Source organism: Oncorhynchus mykiss, chromosome 1 (assembly GCF_013265735.2).
Source record: "Oncorhynchus mykiss isolate Arlee chromosome 1, USDA_OmykA_1.1, whole genome shotgun sequence".
Lineage (NCBI taxonomy): Eukaryota > Metazoa > Chordata > Actinopteri > Salmoniformes > Salmonidae > Oncorhynchus > Oncorhynchus mykiss.
In genome coordinates, this window is record NC_048565.1 from 90,311,629 (window position 1) to 90,333,328 (window position 21,700).

The 21,700-nt window shown below is 42.2% G+C and overlaps 1 protein-coding gene across 4 annotated transcripts in view; it reads left to right on the forward strand.

Annotated features, from left to right (window-relative positions):
- LOC110518596 (paladin) overlaps positions 1-6,181 on the forward strand; it is a 160,550-nt gene extending 154,369 nt beyond the window's left edge. For 2 of the 4 annotated variants that reach the window (XM_036988516.1, XM_036988521.1), the window contains exon 20: positions 2,808-6,181. In XM_036988516.1, coding sequence (XP_036844411.1) covers positions 2,808-2,957 — 150 coding nt within the window. In that variant the 3' untranslated portion in view covers positions 2,958-6,181. The remainder of the gene's footprint in view (positions 1-2,807) is intronic. The other 2 variants (XR_005053304.1, XR_005053303.1) reach the window with 2 other exon arrangements.
- The last annotated feature ends 15,519 nt before the right edge of the window (positions 6,182-21,700 follow it).

Below are 21,700 nucleotides of genomic sequence, written 5' to 3' on the forward strand. Positions count from 1 at the left end.
GATGAAAACTGAACATCTTGGTTTGTTCTGTATGAATCAGCTTAGAATTTGTATTTTATTTTGTTTTACCTTTATTTTACCAGGCAAGTCAGTTAAGAACAAATTCTTATTTTCAATGACGGCCTAGGAACAGTGGGTTAACTGCCTGTTCAGGGGCAGAACAACAGACTCTCCAGCAGAGACAGGAAATGGCTGGGTTCCTAATGGCTACTGAAAAAACCTTGTCAGCTCGGGGGTTTGAACGTGCAACCTTCCAACGCTCTAACCACTAGGCTACCCTGGATAAGGGTGGTCCATCAGTATGGATAAGGTCTCGTGGATTCTTGCTGAGTGGCTGAAAATATTTCTCCAACAGTGACATGGTAGACGGTTGAAAATGCTTTCAGTGCTACATAATCTGGATTCTATTGGAGCGTTCTATATAGCGTGGTCAGAGACAAGGCCACCGCGTTATACCACAAGGTCTGCTCTCTTTGCTGTCTCTACAATGCTGGCTTTCTAAGCTATAATCAATGGTTGAAGAGTAAGGGATATTACCAAACAATGATTATCTCAACCATTGTTCCCCAATAGGTCCTTCAGTATGTTTCACATACCCAACAACTCTCCAGCAGAGACTGGAAATGGCTGGGTTCCAAATGGCATCTATAGGGCTCTTAGTCTGGGACGCCCAACCCCAGGCAACAGGGACATGGATCTGCTTTCAATGATGGACTCTTTTGGCTTAGAGGAGCCATGCCCACATCTCTACTCTATCCACTTAAATAACATACTAAATAGTAACTAGCAAGATGGAGATCAGTGTTTTTTTCTTTCTTTCAGGAGTGCATTTTGTGATTGGCTACTGGCAAATTTGCATCAACTATCTTCACTGAAAACCACTGCAAAGGCTTTGCCTGGAAACTTTTGGTTTTGAATCGCGACGTTGTGGCTTGTGATTTGTTAGGAGAGTTGCCTGTCTGAAGAGGACAGGCAGCGTAGCCTAGTGGTTAGAGCGTTGGACTAGTAACCGGAAGGTTGTGAGTTCAAACCCCCGAGCTGACAAGGTACAAATCTGTCGTTCTGCCCCTGAACAGGCAGTTAACCCACTGTTCCCAGGCCGTCATTGAAAATAAGAATTTGTTCTTAACTGACTTGCCTGGTTAAATAAAGGTAAAATAAAATAAAATTGCCCGGGTTGGGTTTTCCAGACTAAAGGGGCTCTGGTCAAAAGTAGTGTGCACTATGTAGGGAATAAGGAATATAGGGCTCTGGTCAGAAGTAGTGTGCACTATATAGGGAATAAGGAGTACAGGGCTCTGGTCAGAAGTAGTGTGCACTATATAGGGAATAAGGAGTATAGGGCTCTGGTCAGAAGTAGTGTGCACTATATAGGGCTCTGGTCAGAAGTAGTGTGCACTATATAGGGAATAAGGAATATAGGGCTCTGGTCAGAAGTAGTGTGCACTACATAGGGAATAAGGAATATAGGGCTCTGGTCAGAAGTAGTGTGCACTATATAGGGAATAAGGAATATAGGGCTCTGGTCAGAAGTAGTGTGCACTACATAGGGAATAAGGAATATAGGGCTCTGGTCAGAAGTAGTGTGCACTATATAGGGAATAAGGAATATAGGGCTCTGGTCAGAAGTAGTGTGCACTATATAGGGAATAAGGAATATAGGGCTCTGGTCAGAAGTAGTGTGCACTATATAGGGAATAAGGAATATAGGGCTCTGGTCAGAAGTAGTGTGCACTATATAGGGAATAAGGAATATAGGGCTCTGGTCAGAAGTAGTGTGCACTATATAGGGAATAAGGAATATAGGGCTCTGGTCAGAAGTAGTGTGCACTATATAGGGAATAAGGAATATAGGGCTCTGGTCAGAAGTAGTGTGCACTATATAGGGAATAAGGAATATAGGGCTCTGGTCAGAAGTACTACACTATAAAGGGATTAAGGAATATAGGGCTCTGGTCAGAAGTACTACACTATAAAGGGATTAAGGAATATAGGGCTCTGGTCAGAAGTACTACACTATAAAGGGATTAAGGAATATAGGGCTCTGGTCAGAAGTACTACACTATAAAGGGATTAAGGAATATAGGGCTCTGGTCAGAAGTACTACACTATAAAGGGATTAAGGAATATAGGGCTCTGGTCAGAAGTACTACACTATAAAGGGATTAAGGAATATAGGGCTCTGGTCAGAAGTACTACACTATAAAGGGATTAAGGAATATAGGGCTCTGGTCAGTTATGTTAATTCTAATTGTTAATGTTAATGTTAATTGAATTAGTTGTTAGTAGAATTGAAAACAACTGTGTTGGTTCAGGAGGAGCCAGAAGAAGGAGGAATAATGATATATTGTTCACTAACACTGGGAAACAGGGTCATTTGGGATCAGCTTGACCCTGTGTATCTCCTGTGGTTATGTAGGGTGTTAACAGGACATTGTAAGTAGAGTTAAATGCAACTGTTTTGGTCAGAGATCACTCACAAATAAAGTGCATTGATGTTTCAGCCCTCTCTGTTCCTAACTCGTTGTTTCCTGTGTGTGTCTCCTGCTGTGGTTGTGTGGGTGACCTCAACCAGCTGTCTTCTAACCAATAGCTGTCTCTCCTGTTCTTCCTGCTGTGGTTCTCACAGGTGGCTGCTCTGCTCTGGTCTTTACTCATTGTGTGTGGATCCTTCTTGAATTGCTCTCTGTTCTGTTCATGTGTTTCTCCTGTTTGTCCTGCTGTGGTCTTTACACATTGTGTTTCTCTCCTGTTTATCCTGCTGTGGTCTTTACACATTGCGTTTCTCTCCTGTGTTTCTCCTGTAGGTGGCAGCCAGGGCCGGGGTGTACGACCTTCTCAACCAGCTGGGTTTCTCCGAGTTTGAGAACCTTCGGGACACGCCACTTGCCAGGCTCCGCTGCCGGTGGCAACGACAGAACATCCAATCACGTCCCTTCAGGGGGGCGTTGATCTGAGCTGAGGAGAGATCACTGTGAACCGCCAGACTATGGCTGCTTCTGAAGTGGTACTCTATTCCCTGTATAGTTCACTACTTTTGACCAGGGCCCTCTGCACTCTAAAGGGACTAGGGTGCCATTTTATACAACCTATGTCCTCCTGTGCTTTTTATTTTATTTTTATATATACCTTTAAAATTTAATAATGCTTTGTATTTTGAAATGTAATAATGCTTTGTATTGTTACCCTCGTATCACTCTGATACTGTATTATTATAATACTGCTTTTTACAAACCCACTACCAATGTTAATTAGTATTAGAATGGATGTTTCAGTACTGTCAGTCGGTATTTCCTGGTTCTGATGCTTCTGCTCTGACTGCCGCCGAGATTCAAGCTGACATTTTTACGTCTCATTTGCTCTATTGTTCCATTGTTAATATAGGAGGAGAATTCATTCATATTTTGCCCCCTTGGTGAGAACTGCCTTACTAGTATGGACCCTATAGGTTTACTAGTATGGACCCTATATGTTTACTAGTATGGACCCTATAGGTTTACTAGTATGGACCCTATAGGTTTACTAGTATGGACCCTATAGGTTTACTAGTATGGACCCTATAGGTTTACTAGTATGGACCCTATAGGTTTACTAGTATGGACCCTATAGGTTTACTAGTCTGGACCTTATAGGTTTACTAGTATGGAATCTATAGGTTTACTAGTATGGACCCTATAGGTTTACTAGTATGGACCCTATAGGTTTACTAGTATGGACCCTATAGGTTTACTAGTATGGACCCTATAGGTTTACTAGTATGGACCCTATAGGTTTACTAGAATGGACCCTATAGGTTTACTAGTCTGGACCCTATAGGTTTACTAGTATGGACCCTATAGGTTTACTAGTATGGACCCTATAGGTTTACTAGTCTGGACCCTATAGGTTTACTAGTATGGACCCTATAGGTTTACTAGTATGGACCCTATACGTTTACTAGTCTGGACCCTATAGGTTTACTAGTATGGACCCTATAGGTTTTATCAGAGGAGGTTTATATTCACCTGGCAGAACAAACAGCTTAGTCATTAGGGGTTGAAATGAAGGGTTAAAGTAGGGTTACGTTTAGGGTTAGAAACCAGGGTTATGTTAAGGTTAGTTTGAGGTTATGTTAAGGTTAGTTTGAGGTTATGTTAAGGTTAGTTTGAGGTTATGTTAAGGTTAGTTTGAGGTTATGGTAAGGTTATTTTGATGTTATGTTAAGGTTAGTTTGAGGTTAAGGTTAGTTTGAGGTTATGTTAAGGTTAGTTTTGAGGTTATGTTAAGGTTAGTTTGAGGTTATGTTAAGGTTAGTTTGAGGTTATGTTAAGGTTAGTTTGAGGTTATGTTAAGGTTAGTTTGAGGTTATGTTAAGGTTAGTTTGAGGTTATGTTAAGGTTAATTTGAGGTTACGGTAAGGGTTCGAGGTAGGGAAAGGCTTCAACTTTTGGGCTAGCGGAACTCCACCTCCGTAAATATTCTGCCAGTTAAATAGACACCACCTTAATCAGAAGACAGTATTAGTGTTAGTCTGTATTGGAACGTTTCTCCAGTTTAAAATATAGTTGAAACTACAGACTTTTAAAACAAACAGCTTATTGGTTTAGATGGAATACATTTCTGTTACTTTTAATCGACATACAGTATCGGTTGTCTCCAAGTCCACTCCCAGGTATTCGTTTGCCAAACTGCTGTAGATGCTGCCAAAGCTAAGCTTCTGCTCTGTGTTTTACTGCTGTTTGCATGTGTCTCAGTCCTCACTTCTTCACAGCGGTTTCTCCTCTCATTAAAGGGCTAATCTGCATCAGGTTCATCCATCTTTTAGATATATTTTTCCTTCAATAATGATATATACCAATTGATCCTTGAAGAATATAACTTGTAAATGGCTCGAGTTAAATCCAACTGTCGTACCCCATCAGAACCCCAAAATATACGCTTGTTTTACTCCAAGGTTTGTAAAAGAATGTCAATGTAAACCCTGTATAGCCTCAAAACATGGTTAAACTATAATGTTGATATCATGGATGGTCTGTCCTTGTATCCATGGCTCTATGAATTTGAGTGGTTACATTGTTCCAGCCCCGTCCCTCTGCCTTTTACCAGAACAGTGGTGGCATGGACGCTTTGTGTGCTCTCAGCTGTGAATTCCCCCTTTTTAAAGGGTTAATATGGGATTGAAACGACAACGAAGCAGTCTCTCTGTCACCTGTTTCGGTAAACAGCTGAGGGATGGACCTGGAGAAATGGAACCACACAGCAGTCTCTCTGTCACCTGTTTCGGTAAACAGCTGAGGGATGGACCTGGAGAAATGGAACCACACAGCAGTCTCTCTGTCACCTGTTTCGGTAAACAGCTGAGGGATGGACCTGGAGAAATGGAACCACACAGCAGTCTCTCTGTCACCTGTTTCGGTAAACAGCTGAGGGATGGACCTGGAGAAATGGAACCACACAGCAGTCTCTCTGTCACCTGTTTCGGTAAACAGCTGAGGGATGGACCTGGAGAAATGGAACCACACAGCAGTCTCTCTATCACCTGTTTCGGTAAACAGCTGAGGGATGGACCTGGAGAAATGGAACCACACAGCAGTCTCTCTGTCACCTGTTTCGGTAAACAGCTGAGGGATGGACCTGGAGAAATGGAACCACACAGCAGTCTCTCTGTCACCTGTTTCGGTAAACAGCTGAGGGATGGACCTGGAGAAATGGAACCACACAGCAGTCTCTCTGTCACCTGTTTCGGTAAACAGCTGAGGGATGGACCTGGAGAAATGGAATGTGTGTGACCATATGTGTACTGATCCTGGATTCTTCCTTTTGACTGATATCTCTGCATGCTTGGAACAGCTGCTGAAGCCATTGATGCAACCGACTCATTTGAGGTTTCCAACTTCAGTAAAAGGTGTGTGTGTGTCCCCCTCCTCTTAGGATATTGGATGTGTCCCAAATTTCACCCCATTCCAAACAGTAGTGCACTACTCTTGACCTGGGACCATTGTGCTCTGGTGAAAAGTATTGCAGTAAGTAGTTGTCCCCCCCCACACGGTGTCCTCTTCTCTCCCGTCTCCTGCCGTCTTCTATTCTCTGTTGTTATGAACTGCATTTTAAGGTGTTTTGCCAACAAACTATTATGAGTATATTTAGAAAATCTAAGCGACCGTTCGTACTTCAAGTCAGCCTCTCCAAGAACGGATACGTTTTTTATTTAAAAAAAATATATGTAAATATTGTTCAGTAAATAAATGCAGTTTGTTTTCACAAAAAGTCAGTTCTGAGGGCTTCTGGGAAGGATGTGTCCTTTAGGAGGAAAGCTATGGCCTGAGGGGACAGTCTGTATGTACTGTCACGCCTTGGCACTCGTTGTTATGCCAAACATGTTTTTCTTGACAACGACAGCAGAGTTAGCAAGAGCACAAACAGATCTGGGATCAGGAATGTTATACCAACAAAACAACAAACGGTTTATCATTAAAGCACATTAATGCTTTGCAATGGTTATCAAATGTCCACAGACAGGAATCCACTTCAGCTAGTATCATGTATTGTGTCAACTGTACCTGATACTTATATTTTCTAACGTATTTCCAATGTCATAATGGACATGCTTTAGGAGCCCACAGGATCTACCGTATATCCTGCAAATACAGACAGACAGAATACAGTGGTAGTCTGTGGAACCACAGTAGTCTGTGGAACAACAGTACTCTGTGGAACCACAGTAGTCTGTGGAACAACAGTAGTCTGTGGAACCACAGTAGTCTGTGGAACAACAGTAGTCTGTGGAACCACAGTAGTCTGTGGAACAACAGTAGTCTGTGGAACAACAGCAGTCTGTGGAACCACAGTAGTCTGTGGAACAACAGTAGTCTGTGGAACAACAGTAGTCTGTGGAACAACAGTAGTCTGTGGAACAACAGCAGTCTGTGGAACCACAGCAGTCTGTGGAACCACAGCAGTCTGGAACCACAGTAGTCTGTGGAACAACAGTAGTCTGTGGAACAACAGTAGTCTGTGGAACCACAGTAGTCTGTGGAACAACAGTAGTCTGTGGAACCACAGTAGTCTGTGGAACAACAGTAGTCTGTGGAACAACAGCAGTCTGTGGAACCACAGTAGTCTGTGGAACCACAGTAGTCTGTGGAACAACAGCAGTCTGTGGAACCACAGTAGTCTGTGGAACAACAGTAGTCTGTGGAACAACAGCAGTCTGTGGAACCACAGTAGTCTGTGGACCCACAGTAGTCTGTGGAACAACAGTAGTATGTGGAACAACAGTAGTCTGTGGAACCACAGTAGTCTGTGGAACAACAGTAGTCTGTGGAACCACAGTAGTCTGTGTGGAACCACAGTAGTCTGTGGAACCACAATAGTCTGTGGAACCACAGTAGTCTGTGGAACCACAGTAGTCTGTGGAACAACAGCAGTCTGTGGAACCACAGTAGTCTGTGGAACAACAGTAGTCTGTGGAACAACAGTAGTCTGTGGAACCACAGTAGTCTGTGGAACAACAGTAGTCTGTGGAACCACAGTAGTCTGTGGAACAACAGTAGTCTGTGGAACAACAGCAGTCTGTGGAACCACAGTAGTCTGTGGAACCACAGTAGTCTGTGGAACAACAGCAGTCTGTGGAACCACAGTAGTCTGTGGAACAACAGTAGTCTGTGGAACAACAGCAGTCTGTGGAACCACAGTAGTCTGTGGACCCACAGTAGTCTGTGGAACAACAGTAGTATGTGGAACAACAGTAGTCTGTGGAACCACAGTAGTCTGTGGAACCACAGTAGTCTGTGGAACAACAGTAGTCTGTGGAACCACAGTAGTCTGTGTGGAACCACAGTAGTCTGTGGAACCACAATAGTCTGTGGAACCACAGTAGTCTGTGGAACCACAGCAGTCTGTGGAACCACAGTAGTCTGTGGAACCACAGTAGTCTGTGGAACAACAGCAGTCTGTGGAACCACAGTAGTCTGTGGAACAACAGTAGTCTGTGGAACAACAGCAGTCTGTGGAACCACAGCAGTCTGTGGAACAACAGTAGTCTGTGGAACAACAGTAGTCTGTGGAACCACAGTAGTCTGTGGAACCACAGTAGTCTGTGGAACAACAGTAGTCTGTGGAACCACAGTAGTCTGTGTGGAACCACAGTAGTCTGTGGAACCACAATAGTCTGTGGAACCACAGTAGTCTGTGGAACCACAGTAGTCTGTGGAACAACAGCAGTCTGTGGAACCACAGTAGTCTGTGGAACCACAGTAGTCTGTGGAACAACAGCAGTCTGTGGAACCACAGTAGTCTGTGGAACCACAGTAGTCTGTGGAACAACAGCAGTCTGTGGAACCACAGCAGTCTGTGGAACAACAGTAGTCTGTGGAACAACAGTAGTCTGTGGAACCACAGTAGTCTGTGGAACCACAATAGTCTGTGGAACAACAGCAGTCTGTGGAACCACAGTAGTCTGTGGAACAACAGTAGTCTGTGGAACCACAGTAGTCTGTGGAACAACAGCAGTCTGTGGAACCACAGTAGTCTGTGGAACCACAGTAGTCCGTGGAACAACAGCAGTCTGTGGAACCACAGTAGTCTGTGGAACAACAGTAGTCTGTGGAACCACAGTAGTCTGGAACCACAGCAGTCTGTGGAACAACAGCAGTCTGTGGAACCACAGTAGTCTGTGGAACCACAGTAGTCTGTGGAACAACAGTAGTCTGTGGAACCACAGTAGTCTGTGGAACCACAGTAGTCTGTGGAACAACAGTAGTCTGTGGATCAGGCTGGTGTGAAATGGTCAACTTGTAGAAACAACTCTTACTGTAGGTTTGCTGTTTGTGAACTGAATAATTCCAACACAGCCTCATATGCGTCCCAAATGGCCACCCTATTCCCTTTTTAGTACACTGCTTTTGACCAGGGTCCATAGGGAATAGGGTCAGAAGTAGTGTAGTGCGTAGGGTATAGGGCACCATTTGGGACACATGCCCCTGTCTCACTGTGGGTGCAGGATCTGTTTTGCATTAGAGGGCTGGGGGATGACTGTTTTATTGAGGAGTCTTGGGTCGTATTCACTAGACACCGAATGGAAGAAAACAGACCAAAACTTGGAAAGGACGACCTGAACTTGTCCAATCAGAAACGCACGTTTTCGTTGGCAAAACGTTTTTCTACGGTGTGCACACATGAGTACGACTTAAAGCTGTCGCTAATGGACTGTGGAGGGGCCGGACTTCAGTCTCCATGAGTCATAACCATAAAGGGATTGGGGGGGGGGGTCTGTGATGTCATCGGGCTCGATCCACTCCAGTAGGAACCGAATGGTACGTCCGGCCGGATGGCCTTCGGCAAACATGTACATGTGGAAACTGCCACGTCAACGATATGCTGGTATCGATTGGTAATGGTTACTGATACTCTTTCTCCATTGGCAGGACTTCCTGGGTGGCATTTGGGCTTGGCACCCGATTCCCTGTGTTGTGCACTAATGTTGACACATTTTGTCAAAAGTAGTGTACACTACAACACAGTGTACTTACTACATAGTGAATAAGGTGTGATTTGGGATGCACATGCCTACTATATCTTACACCCACAGGAAGGGCTGTATAATAATGTGTTCGTGATAGCAGCAATGCATTCCTGCTTGGAATGCAGCCATCATTCAGCTTTGAGAAGCACATCCCATGTCCAATATACCATGTTCTGTACCTATCATCGTACATTACTATTTAACCAGCCACGTTATCTCTCTCCTTATCAAATACATTGTACATTACTATTTAACCAGCCACTCTCCTTATCAAATACATCGTACATTACTATTTAACCAGCCATGTTATCTCTCTCCTTATCAAATACATCGTACATTACTATTTAACCAGCCACGTTATCTCTCTCCTTATCAAATACATCGTACATTACTATTTAACCAGCCATGTTATCTCTCTCCTTATCAAATACATCGTACATTACTATTTAACCAGCCATGTTATCTCTCTCCTTATCAAATACATTGTACATTACTATTTAACCAGCCACGTTATCTCTCTCCTTATCAAATACATCGAACATTACTATTTAACCAGCCACGTTATCTCTCTCCTTATCAAATACATCGTACATTACTATTTAACCAGCCACGTTATCTCTCTCCTTATCAAATACATCGTACATTACTATTTAACCAGCCACTCTCCTTATCAAATACATCGTACATTACTATTTAACCAGCCACGTTATCTCTCTCCTTATCAAATACATCGTACATTACTATTTAACCAGCCACGTTATCTCTCTCCTTATCAAATACATCGAACATTACTATTTAACCAGCCACGTTATCACTCTCCTTATCAAATACATTGTACATTACTATTTAACCAGCCACTCTCCTTATCAAATACATCGTACATTACTATTTAAACAGCCATGTTATCTCTCTCCTTATCAAATACATCGTACATTACTATTTAACCAGCCACGTTATCTCTCTCCTTATCAAATACATTGTACATTACTATTTAACCAGCCACTCTCCTTATCAAATACATCGTACATTACTATTTAAACAGCCATGTTATCTCTCTCCTTATCAAATACATCGTACATTACTATTTAAACAGCCACGTTACTGCATATGAGTTGTTATGAAGGAGCTATTAGAAGTGTCTATATAAATGTATTTTATTTTAATGTTGTCCAGTACAGAGATGATGGGGTTTATGTTAATTTCATTCCATTGCATTTTGACTTCATTGTTTAATTATTTTTTTTTAAGCTAAATAAATATGAAAATGCATTTGTCCCTTTTTTTTGTTGTGAAAATCGTTCCACTAACTGTGCCTCATTATACTGTACTGCCTTTCATTGTTTTACATCTCTCTTCTGTTATTAAACCCAAAACAATGTGTCTTCCAGACAGCTTGGATTGTCCTGCCACACACGTTCTCTAAGATATTATGTTCCAGGGGAGAGATTTTCCTGCCACACACGTTCTCTAAAAGATGATGTTCCAGGGGAGAGATTTTCCTGCCACACACGTTCTCTAAAAGATGATGTTGCAGGGGAGAGATTTTCCTGCCACACACATTTCCTGCCACACGCGTTCTCTAAGATATTATGTTCCAGGGGAGAGATTTTCCTGCCACACACGTTCTCTAAGATATTACAGTATGTTCCAGGGGAGAGATTTTCCTGCCACACACGTTCTCTAAGATATTATGTTCCAGGGGAGAGATTTTCCTGCCACACACGTTCTCTAAGATATTATGTTCCAGGGGAGAGATTTTCCTGCCACACACATTCTCTAAGATATTATGTTCCAGGGGAGAGATTTTCCTGCCACACACGTTCTCTAAGATATTACAGTATGTTCCAGGGGAGAGATTTTCCTGCCACACACATTCTCTAAGATATTATGTTCCAGGGGAGAGATTGTCCTGCTACATGTTATCTAAGCCGAGCGTAACTGCTGTGCTCTGTCCAACCACTCTGAAGGTCTTCTGTCAGATACGAGAGAAACTAATAAAGGCTCCACTGGCCATCCAATCACACACATCCGTTTGACTTGTTCACCTCAAGTCTATAGAGAGACCAGGGCAGGCAAGGTCTGATGCCGACTTTGTACATGCTGACTACTTCTTGCTGACCTCTTGCCACTTCCTGTTACCTGAATGAATACGTTTCTAACCTCAAGGGTCTTTTCCTGGTAAAAATGCCCCCAAAAAGAATGAATTTATTGCATGTCATATACTCAGTCTCCAGTATTGTGAATGTAGACTACTGTTTCTTGAGAGGAGTCTAGTCATGCTATAGGACGTCACCAGGATATCATGTTCAATAGTCATGCTAAAGGACATCACTAGGATATCATGTTCAATAGTCATGCTGAAGGACGTCACCAGGATATCATGTTCAATAGTCATGCTGAAGGACGTCACTAGGATATCATGTTCAATAGTCATGCTGAAGGACGTCACTAGGATATCATGCTAAAGGACGTCACCAGGATATCATGTTCAATAGTCATGCTAAAGGACGTCACTGGGATATCATGTTCAATAGTCATTCTAAAGGACGTCACTAGGATATCATGTTCAATAGTCATGCTAAAGGACGTCACCAGGATATCATGTTCAATGGTCATGCTAAAGGACGTCACTAGGATATCATGTTCAATAGTCATGCTAAAGGACGTCACTAGGATATCATGTTCACTAGTCATGCTGAAGGACGTCACTAGGATATCATGTTCAATAGTCATGCTAAATGATGTCACTAGGATATCATGTTCAATAGTCATGCTGAAGGACGTCACTAGGATATCATGTTCAATAGTCATGCTGAAGGACGTCACTAGGATATCATGTTCAATAGTCATGCTGAAGGACGTCACTAGGATATCATGCTAAAGGACGTCACTAGGATATCATGTTCAATAGTCATGCTGAAGGACGTCACCAGGATATCATGTTCAATAGTCATGCTGAAGGACGTCACTAGGATATCATGTTCAATAGTCATGCTGAAGGACATCACTAGGATATCATGCTAAAGGACGTCACCAGGATATCATGTTCAATAGTCATGCTAAAGGACGTCACTGGGATATCATGTTCAATAGTCATTCTAAAGGACGTCACTAGGATATCATGTTCAATAGTCATGCTAAAGGACGTCACCAGGATATCATGTTCAATGGTCATGCTAAAGGACGTCACTAGGATATCATGTTCAATAGTCATGCTAAAGGACGTCACTAGGATATCATGTTCACTAGTCATGCTGAAGGACGTCACTAGGATATCATGTTCAATAGTCATGCTGAAGGACGTCACTAGGATATCATGTTCAATAGTCATGCTGAAGGACGTCACTAGGATATCATGCTAAAGGACGTCACTAGGATATCATGTTCAATAGTCATGCTGAAGGACGTCACTAGGATATCATGTTCAATAGTCATGCTGAAGGACGTCACTAGGATATCATGTTCAATAGTCATGCTAAAGGACGTCACTAGGATATCATGTTCAATAGTCATGCTGAAGGACGTCACTAGGATATCATGTTCAATAATCATGCTGAAGGACGTCACTAGGATATCATGTTCAATAGTCATGCTAAAGGACGTCACCAGGATATCATGTTCAATGGTCATGCTAAAGGACGTCACTAGGATATCATGTTCAATAGTCATGCTGAAGGACGTCACTAGGATATCATGCTAAAGGACGTCACTAGGATATCATGTTCAATAGTCATGCTGAAGGACGTCACCAGGATATCATGTTCAATAGTCATGCTGAAGGACGTCACTAGGATATCATGTTCAATAGTCATGCTGATGGACATCACTAGGATATCATGCTAAAGGACGTCACCAGGATATCATGTTCAATAGTCATGCTAAAGGACGTCACTGGGATATCATGTTCAATAGTCATTCTAAAGGACGTCACTAGGATATCATGTTCAATAGTCATGCTAAAGGACGTCACCAGGATATCATGTTCAATGGTCATGCTAAAGGACGTCACTAGGATATCATGTTCAATAGTCATGCTAAAGGACGTCACTAGGATATCATGTTCACTAGTCATGCTGAAGGACGTCACTAGGATATCATGTTCAATAGTCATGCTGAAGGACGTCACTAGGATATCATGTTCAATAGTCATGCTGAAGGACGTCACTAGGATATCATGCTAAAGGACGTCACTAGGATATCATGTTCAATAGTCATGCTGAAGGACGTCACTAGGATATCATGTTCAATAGTCATGCTGAAGGACGTCACTAGGATATCATGTTCAATAGTCATGCTAAAGGACGTCACTAGGATATCATGTTCAATAGTCATGCTGAAGGACGTCACTAGGATATCATGTTCAATAATCATGCTGAAGGATGTCACTAGGATATCATGTTCAATAGTCATGCTAAAGGACGTCACCAGGATATCATGTTCAATGGTCATGCTAAAGGACGTCACTAGGATATCATGTTCAATAGTCATGCTGAAGGACGTCACTAGGATATCATGCTAAAGGACGTCACTAGGATATCATGTTCAATAGTCATGCTGAAGGACGTCACTAGGATATCATGTTCAATAGTCATGCTGAAGGACGTCACTAGGATATCATGTTCAATAGTCATGCTGAAGGACGTCACTAGGATATCATGTTCAATAGTCATGCTGAAGGACGTCACTAGGATATCATGCTAAAGGACGTCACTAGGATATCATGTTCAATAATCATGCTGAAGGACGTCACTAGGATATCATGTTCAATAGTCATGCTAAAGGACGTCACTAGGATATCCTGTTCAAGGAGGCGTTCAGATCGCTAAGGGAAATCCTCTCATACTTCTGTGCCTTGTCCACATTCTCTCTGACGTCATTAGTTTTATCATATATTTTATTGAACCTTTATTTAACTAGAAAAGTCAGTTAAGAACAAATTCTTATTTACAACGACGGCCTACCGGGATTAACTGCCTTGTTCAGGGGCAGGACGACAGATTTTTACCTTGTCAGCTCGGGGATTCGATCCAGCAACCTTTCGGTTACTGACCCAACCCCATCGGCTACCTGCCAACCCCATCATATTAACATGATGTCATGAATTATCCCTCTCTGGCATGGACAGGGTGCTGGTTCTGGAGTGAATCGGTCTTGGGGTGTGTGTGTGTGTGTGTGAGAGCTGCAGAACACAAGACAAGATACACACAATTGAACCAATTCCTTCCATCTATATTCTTACTTGAAAGAGCATTTATAATATGTGTATTTATATTTATGTATTTACAGTAAATAAATATATTATTATTCATTTCCGTATTGCTATGAACAACAAGGACGCCTCTCTTCTATTCCATCGCCATAAATAAATAAAAACATGGAGATATGTCTTGTAGGAGATCAAAGCTATTCTGTTCCAGTCGGTAGCTAACTTGACTCCAGGTCACGATAAGCTCTAAGACATGAAGTCCGACCACGGTCCAGGGCAGTGAGGTGATACGGCGGCCCCCTCTCCTCTCGACTTTGAAATGTTTTCCAAGGCTGGTTCCAGATTCCCCTCTCCGACGTGTAACCCAACCAGTTCTGAGGGATCCTAAGATTAGCAGAGACAAAGAGCTGCGTTGAGACCTGAGCGGCTAGGAGGGGGATGTAATTAACTTGATGTGAAAGGCCTTCCCTCCAGAGATGAGAGAGGACTGCTGAGGACTCGGAGGAGAAGGTTGGAGGTGGACTGGAGGACACTCCCAACTCGCATCCCTTTTCACAGCTTATATCCTCCCCCTTTGATGTGTCTGATGTGACTTAACAGAGTAGTATCTGACTCCAATGAGAGGGAAGTGAATTGAACCCATTAGCCTAGCCTACAAATAGGGATGTGATCAGTGACATTACATTTACATCACAGGGAAATCTTCCTATGTATTCTGAGGTAGCAGTAGCGTTCTTTAAATTCACACTGTAAAAATTACACTGAGTGAACAAAACATTATGAACACCTTCCTAATAGTGAGTTGCATCCCCCGTTGGTCCTCTGAACAGCCTCGAATCGTCAGGGCGTTCCACAGTGATGCTGGCCCATGTTGACTTCAATGCTTCCCACAGTTGTGTCAAGCTGGATGTCCTTTGGGTGGTGGACCATTCTTGATTCACACAGGAAACTGCTGAGCATGAAAAAAAACAGCAGTTCTTGACAAATTCAAACCGGTGCGCCTGGCACCTACTACCACTTCCTGTTCAAAGGCACTTACATCTTTTGTCTTGCCCCATTCACCCTCTGAATGGCACATATACACAATCCATGTCTCAATTGTCTCAAGGCGTAAACATCCTTCTTTAATAACCTGTGTCCACCTCTCCGTCAATAAGGGATCATAGCGTTCACCTGGATTCACCTGGTCAGTCTATGTTGTGGAAAGAGCAGGTTTTGTTTTGTACACTCAGTGTACGTCCCTGTCAAAAGTCACTGCCCTCAGCAGAACGTAGTCAGGGGAACTCTTCAAATGGAATCCACTGTCACAATCCTACACTTATTGAGTATATTTGTGTCATTTTTGTGAAAAGTGTTGATAAAATATTATACAAGTCAGCAGCACATCTGAGAGTGGTTTCTGCCAGGTCCTTCTGTCTGTCCTGACTGAGGGAGAGAGACAGGGGAACTTAATAAGAACCTCTAAAACGCAGAGTTGTAACTTGGCAGGCATGCTCTCTCTGCCTCTCTCTCACTCTCTCCCCCCCCCTCTCGCTCTCCCTCTCTCTGCCTCTCCCTCTCTCTCTCTCTCTCTCTCTCTCGTGCTCTCTCTCTCTCTGTATCTCCCTCTCTATCTCATGCTCTCTCTCTGCCTTTCCCTCTCCTCTCTAACTCTTTTGTCTCTCTCTCTCTTCCTCTGCCCCTCCCTCTCTGTATCTTGTTCTCTCCCTCTCTCTCTCTTACTCCCCCCTCTCTCTCTTACTCCTTACCCCTCTTTCTGTCTTCTCTCTTCCCCTCTCTTCCCTCAAACTGGTCTGCAGTCAGTCTAGCTAGCAGCTGCTTTGCATCTCCATGCATTGGAGAGATGAATAGTAACATATTCTGGGCACGCTGGCATGGCTCGCCCATATTACAGCACACACAGAGGAATTCAAAGCACCCTGCCTTCCTCCACTAGTCCTTTCCTCCACTAGTCCTTCCTCTACTAGTCCTTCCACTAGTCCTTCCTCTACTAGTCCTTTCCTCCACTAGTCCTTTCCTCCACTAGTCCTTCCTCCACTAGTCCTTCCTCCACTAGTCCTTTCCTCCACTAGTCCTTTCCTCCACTAGTCCTTTCCTCCACTAGTCCTTCCACTAGTCTTTCCTCCACTAGTCCTTTCCTCCACTAGTCCTTCCTCCACTAGTCCTTTCCTCCACTAGTCCTTTCCTCCACTAGTCCTTTCCTCTACTAGTCCTTCCACTAGTCCTTTCCTCCACTAGTCCTTCCTCCACTAGTCCTTTCCTCCACTAGTCCTTCCTCTACTAGTCCTTTCCTACACTAGTCCTTCCTCCACTAGTCCTTTCCTCCACTAGTCCTTCCTCTACTAGTCCTTTCCTCCACTAGTCCTTCCTCTACTAGTCCTTTCCTCCACTAGTCCTTCCTCCACTAGTCCTTTCCTCCACTAGTCCTTCCTCCACTAGTCCTTCCTCCACTAGTCCTTCCTCCACTAGTCCTTCCTCCACTAGTCCTTCCTCTACTAGTCCTTCCTCCACTAGTCCTTCCTCCACTAGTTCTTCCTCCACTAGTCCTTCCTCTACTAGTCCTTCCACTAGTCCTTTCCTCCACTAGTCCTTCCTCCACTAGTCCTTTCCTCCACTAGTCCTTCCTCTACTAGTCCTTTCCTACACTAGTCCTTCCTCCACTAGTCCTTTCCTCCACTAGTCCTTCCTCTACTAGTCCTTTCCTCCAATAGTCCTTCCTCTACTAGTCCTTTCCTCCACTAGTCCTTCCTCCACTAGTCCTTTCCTCCACTAGTCCTTCCTCCACTCATCCTTCCTCCACTAGTCATTCCTCCACTAGTCCTTCCTCTACTAGTCCTTCCTCCACTAGTCCTTCCTTCACTAGTCCTTCCTCCACTAGTCCTTCCTCCACTCATCCTTCCTCCACTAGTCCTTCCTCCACTAGTCCTTCCTCCACTAGTCCTTCCTCCACTAGTCCTTCCTCCACTCATTCTTCCTCCACTAGTCCTTCCTCCACTAGTCCTTCCTCCACTAATCCTTCCTCCACTAGTCCTTCCTCCACTCATCCTTCCTCCACTAGTCCTTCCTCCACTCATCCTTCCTCTACTAGTCCTTCCTCCACTAGTCCTTCCTCCACTCATCCTTCCTCCACTAGTCCTTCCTCCACTAGTCCTTCCTCCACTAGTCCTTCCTCTACTAGTCCTTCCTCCACTAGTCCTTCCTCCACTAGTCCTTCCTCCACTAGTCCTTCCTCCACTAGTCCTTCCTCCACTAGTACACTACACTCAGAATAAAAGGTGCTATCTAGAGCCTAAAAGGGTTCTTCGGCTGTCCCCATAGAATAATCCTTTGATGAACCCTTTTTGGTTCCAGGTAGAACCTTTTCCATTCCAGGTAGAACCATTTTGGGTTCTGTGTAGAATCCTTTCCACTAAGGGTTCTACATGGAACCCCCAAAAGTTCTACCTGGAACTTTGTTCTGAGAGTGAACCTTTGACCAGGGCCCAAAGAGTTCTCTCTCTCTCTCTCTCTCTCTCTCTCTCTCTCTCTTTTTCTCATCAGTGCAGCAACCAACCAACCCTCTCTCTCTCTCTCTCTCTCTCTCGCTCTCTTTCTCATCAATGCAGCAACCAACCAAACCCCTCTCTCTCTCTCTGTCTCTCTCTCTCTCTCTCTCTCTCTCTCTCTCTCTCTCTCTCTTACTCATCAGTGCAGCAACCAACCAACCCTCTCTCTCTCTCTCTCTCTCTCTTCCTCTCTCTCATCAGTGCTGCAAACAACCCTCTCACTCTCTCTCACTCTCTCTCACTCTCTCTCTCTCATCAGTGCAGCAACCAACTGTATAAGTTAGCATAAGCTATACATCTACCAAACCTAATCCTCCCAGCCTTCAGCAAACTATTATACAATTAAGGAACATGTATTTTACAGAGACAACGTTAAAAACAAGAGACAGTTGGATTACAATTAATTACAGCATAGAATTCATTCTAAAGCCTCGACTTAGAATAAACCATGTGTGACCCAAATGGCACTCTATTCCCTATAGAGTGCATTACTTTTGACCAAGGCCCATGAGGCTCTCTGCACTATAAAAGGAACATGGTGCTATTTGGGACCTAGCCTCAGGCTTTTGAACTGAATACTCAGCATATTGTGGAATGTCATTGTGGACATACTGAAAACCCCCCCTCAGGTACTCAATGCTACGAACTGAAAACATTAATGGTTTCCATCTCTTAATGCTGCGGTTAGTTTCTATCTCTTAATGCTGAGGTTAGTTTCTATCTCTTAATGCTGAGGTTAGTTTCTATCTCTTAATGCTGAGGTTAGTTTCTATCTCTTATTAATGCTGCGGTTAGTTTCTATCTCTTAATGCTGAGGTTAGTTTCTATCTCTTAATGCTGAGGTTAGTTTCTATCTCTTAATGCTGAGGTTAGTTTCTATCTCTTAATGCTGAGGTTAGTTTCTATCTCTTATTAATGCTGAGGTTAGTTTCTATCTCTTAATGCTGAGGTTAGTTTCTATCTCTTAATGCTGAGGTTAGTTTCTATCTCTTAATGCTGAGGTTAGTTTCTATCTCTTAATGCTGAGGTTAGTTTCTATCTCTTATTAATGCTGCGGTTAGTTTCTATCTCTTAATGCTGAGGTTAGTTTCTATCACTTAATGCTGAGGTTAGTTTCTATCTCTTAATGCTGAGGTTAGTTTCTATCTCTTATTAATGCTGAGGTTAGTTTCTATCTCTTAATGCTGAGGTTAGTTTCTATCTCTTATTAATGCTGAGGTTAGTTTCTATCTCTTAATGCTGAGGTTAGTTTCCATCTCTTATTAATGCTGAGGTTAGTTTCTATCTCTTATTAATGCTGCGGTTAGTTTCTATCTCTTAATGCTGAGGTTAGTTTCTATCACTTAATGCTGAGGTTAGTTTCTATCTCTTATTAATGCTGAGGTTAGTTTCTATGTCTTAATGCTGAGGTTAGTTTATATCTCTTATTAATGCTGAGGTTAGTTTCTATCTCTTATTAATGCTGAGGTTAGTTTCTATCTCTTATTAATGCTGAGGTTAGTTTCTATCTCTTAATGCTGAGGTTAGTTTCTATCTCTTATTAATGCTGAGGTGAGTTTCTATCTCTTAATGCTGAGGTTAGTTTCTATCTCTTATTAATGCTGAGGTGAGTTTCTATCTCTTATTAATGCTGAGGTTAGTTTCTATCTCTTATTAATGCTGAGGTTAGTTTCTATCTCTTAATGCTGAGGTTAGTTTCTATCACTTATTAATGCTGAGGTTAGTTTCTATCTCTTAATGCTGAGGTTAGTTTCTATCTCTTATTAATGCTGAGGTTAGTTTCTATCACTTATTAATGCTGAGGTTAGTTTCTATCTCTTATTAATGCTGAGGTTAGTTTCTATCACTTATTAATGCTGAGGTTAGTTTCTATCTCTTAATGCTGAGGTTAGTTTCTATCTCTTATTAATGCTGAGGTTAGTTTATATCTCTTATTAATGCTGAGGTTAGTTTCTATCGCTTATTAATGCTGAGGTTAGTTTCTATCTCTTATTAATGCTGAGGTTAGTTTCTATCACTTATTAATGCTGAGGTTAGTTTCTATCTCTTAATGCTGAGGTTAGTTTCTATCACTTAATGCTGAGGTTAGTTTCTATCTCTTATTAATGCTGAGGTTAGTTTCTATCTCTTAATGCTGAGGTTAGTTTCTATCTCTTATTAATGCTGAGGTTAGTTTCTATCTCTTATTAATGCTGAGGTTAGTTTCTATCTCTTAATGCTGAGGTTAGTTTCTATCTCTTATTAATGCTGAGGTTAGTTTCTATCTCTTATTAATGCTGAGGTTAGTTTCTATCTCTTATTAATGCTGAGGTTAGTTTCTATCTCTTAATGCTGAGGTTAGTTTCTATCACTTATTAATGCTGAGGTTAGTTTCTATCTCTTAATGCTGAGGTTAGTTTCCATCTCTTATTAATGCTGAGGTTAGTTTCTATCTCTTAATGCTGAGGTTAGTTTCTATCACTTATTAATGCTGAGGTTAGTTTCTATCTCTTAATGCTGAGGTTAGTTTCCATCTCTTATTAATGCTGAGGTTAGTTTCTATCTCTTATTAATGCTGCGGTTAGTTTCTATCTCTTAATGCTGAGGTTAGTTTCTATCACTTAATGCTGAGGTTAGTTTCTATCTCTTATTAATGCTGAGGTTAGTTTCTATCACTTAATGCTGAGGTTAGTTTCTATCTCTTATTAATGCTGAGGTTAGTTTCTATCTCTTATTAATGCTGAGGTTAGTTTCTATCTCTTAATGCTGAGGTTAGTTTCTATCTCTTATTAATGCTGAGGTGAGTTTCTATCTCTTATTAATGCTGAGGTTAGTTTCTATCTCTTATTAATGCTGAGGTTAGTTTCTATCTCTTAATGCTGAGGTTAGTTTCTATCTCTTATTAATGCTGAGGTTAGTTTCTATCTCTTATTAATGCTGAGGTTAGTTTCTATCTCTTAATGCTGAGGTTAGTTTCTATCTCTTATTAATGCTGAGGTTAGTTTCTATCTCCTATTAATGCTGAGGTTAGTTTCTATCTCTTATTAATGCTGAGGTTAGTTTCTATCTCTTAATGCTGAGGTTAGTTTCTATCACTTATTAATGCTGAGGTTAGTTTCTATCTCTTAATGCTGAGGTTAGTTTCTATCTCTTATTAATGCTGAGGTTAGTTTCTATCACTTATTAATGCTGAGGTTAGTTTCTATCTCTTATTAATGCTGAGGTTAGTTTCTATCACTTATTAATGCTGAGGTTAGTTTCTATCTCTTAATGCTGAGGTTAGTTTCTATCTCTTATTAATGCTGAGGTTAGTTTATATCTCTTATTAATGCTGAGGTTAGTTTCTATCGCTTATTAATGCTGAGGTTAGTTTCTATCTCTTATTAATGCTGAGGTTAGTTTCTATCACTTATTAATGCTGAGGTTAGTTTCTATCTCTTAATGCTGAGGTTAGTTTCTATCTCTTAT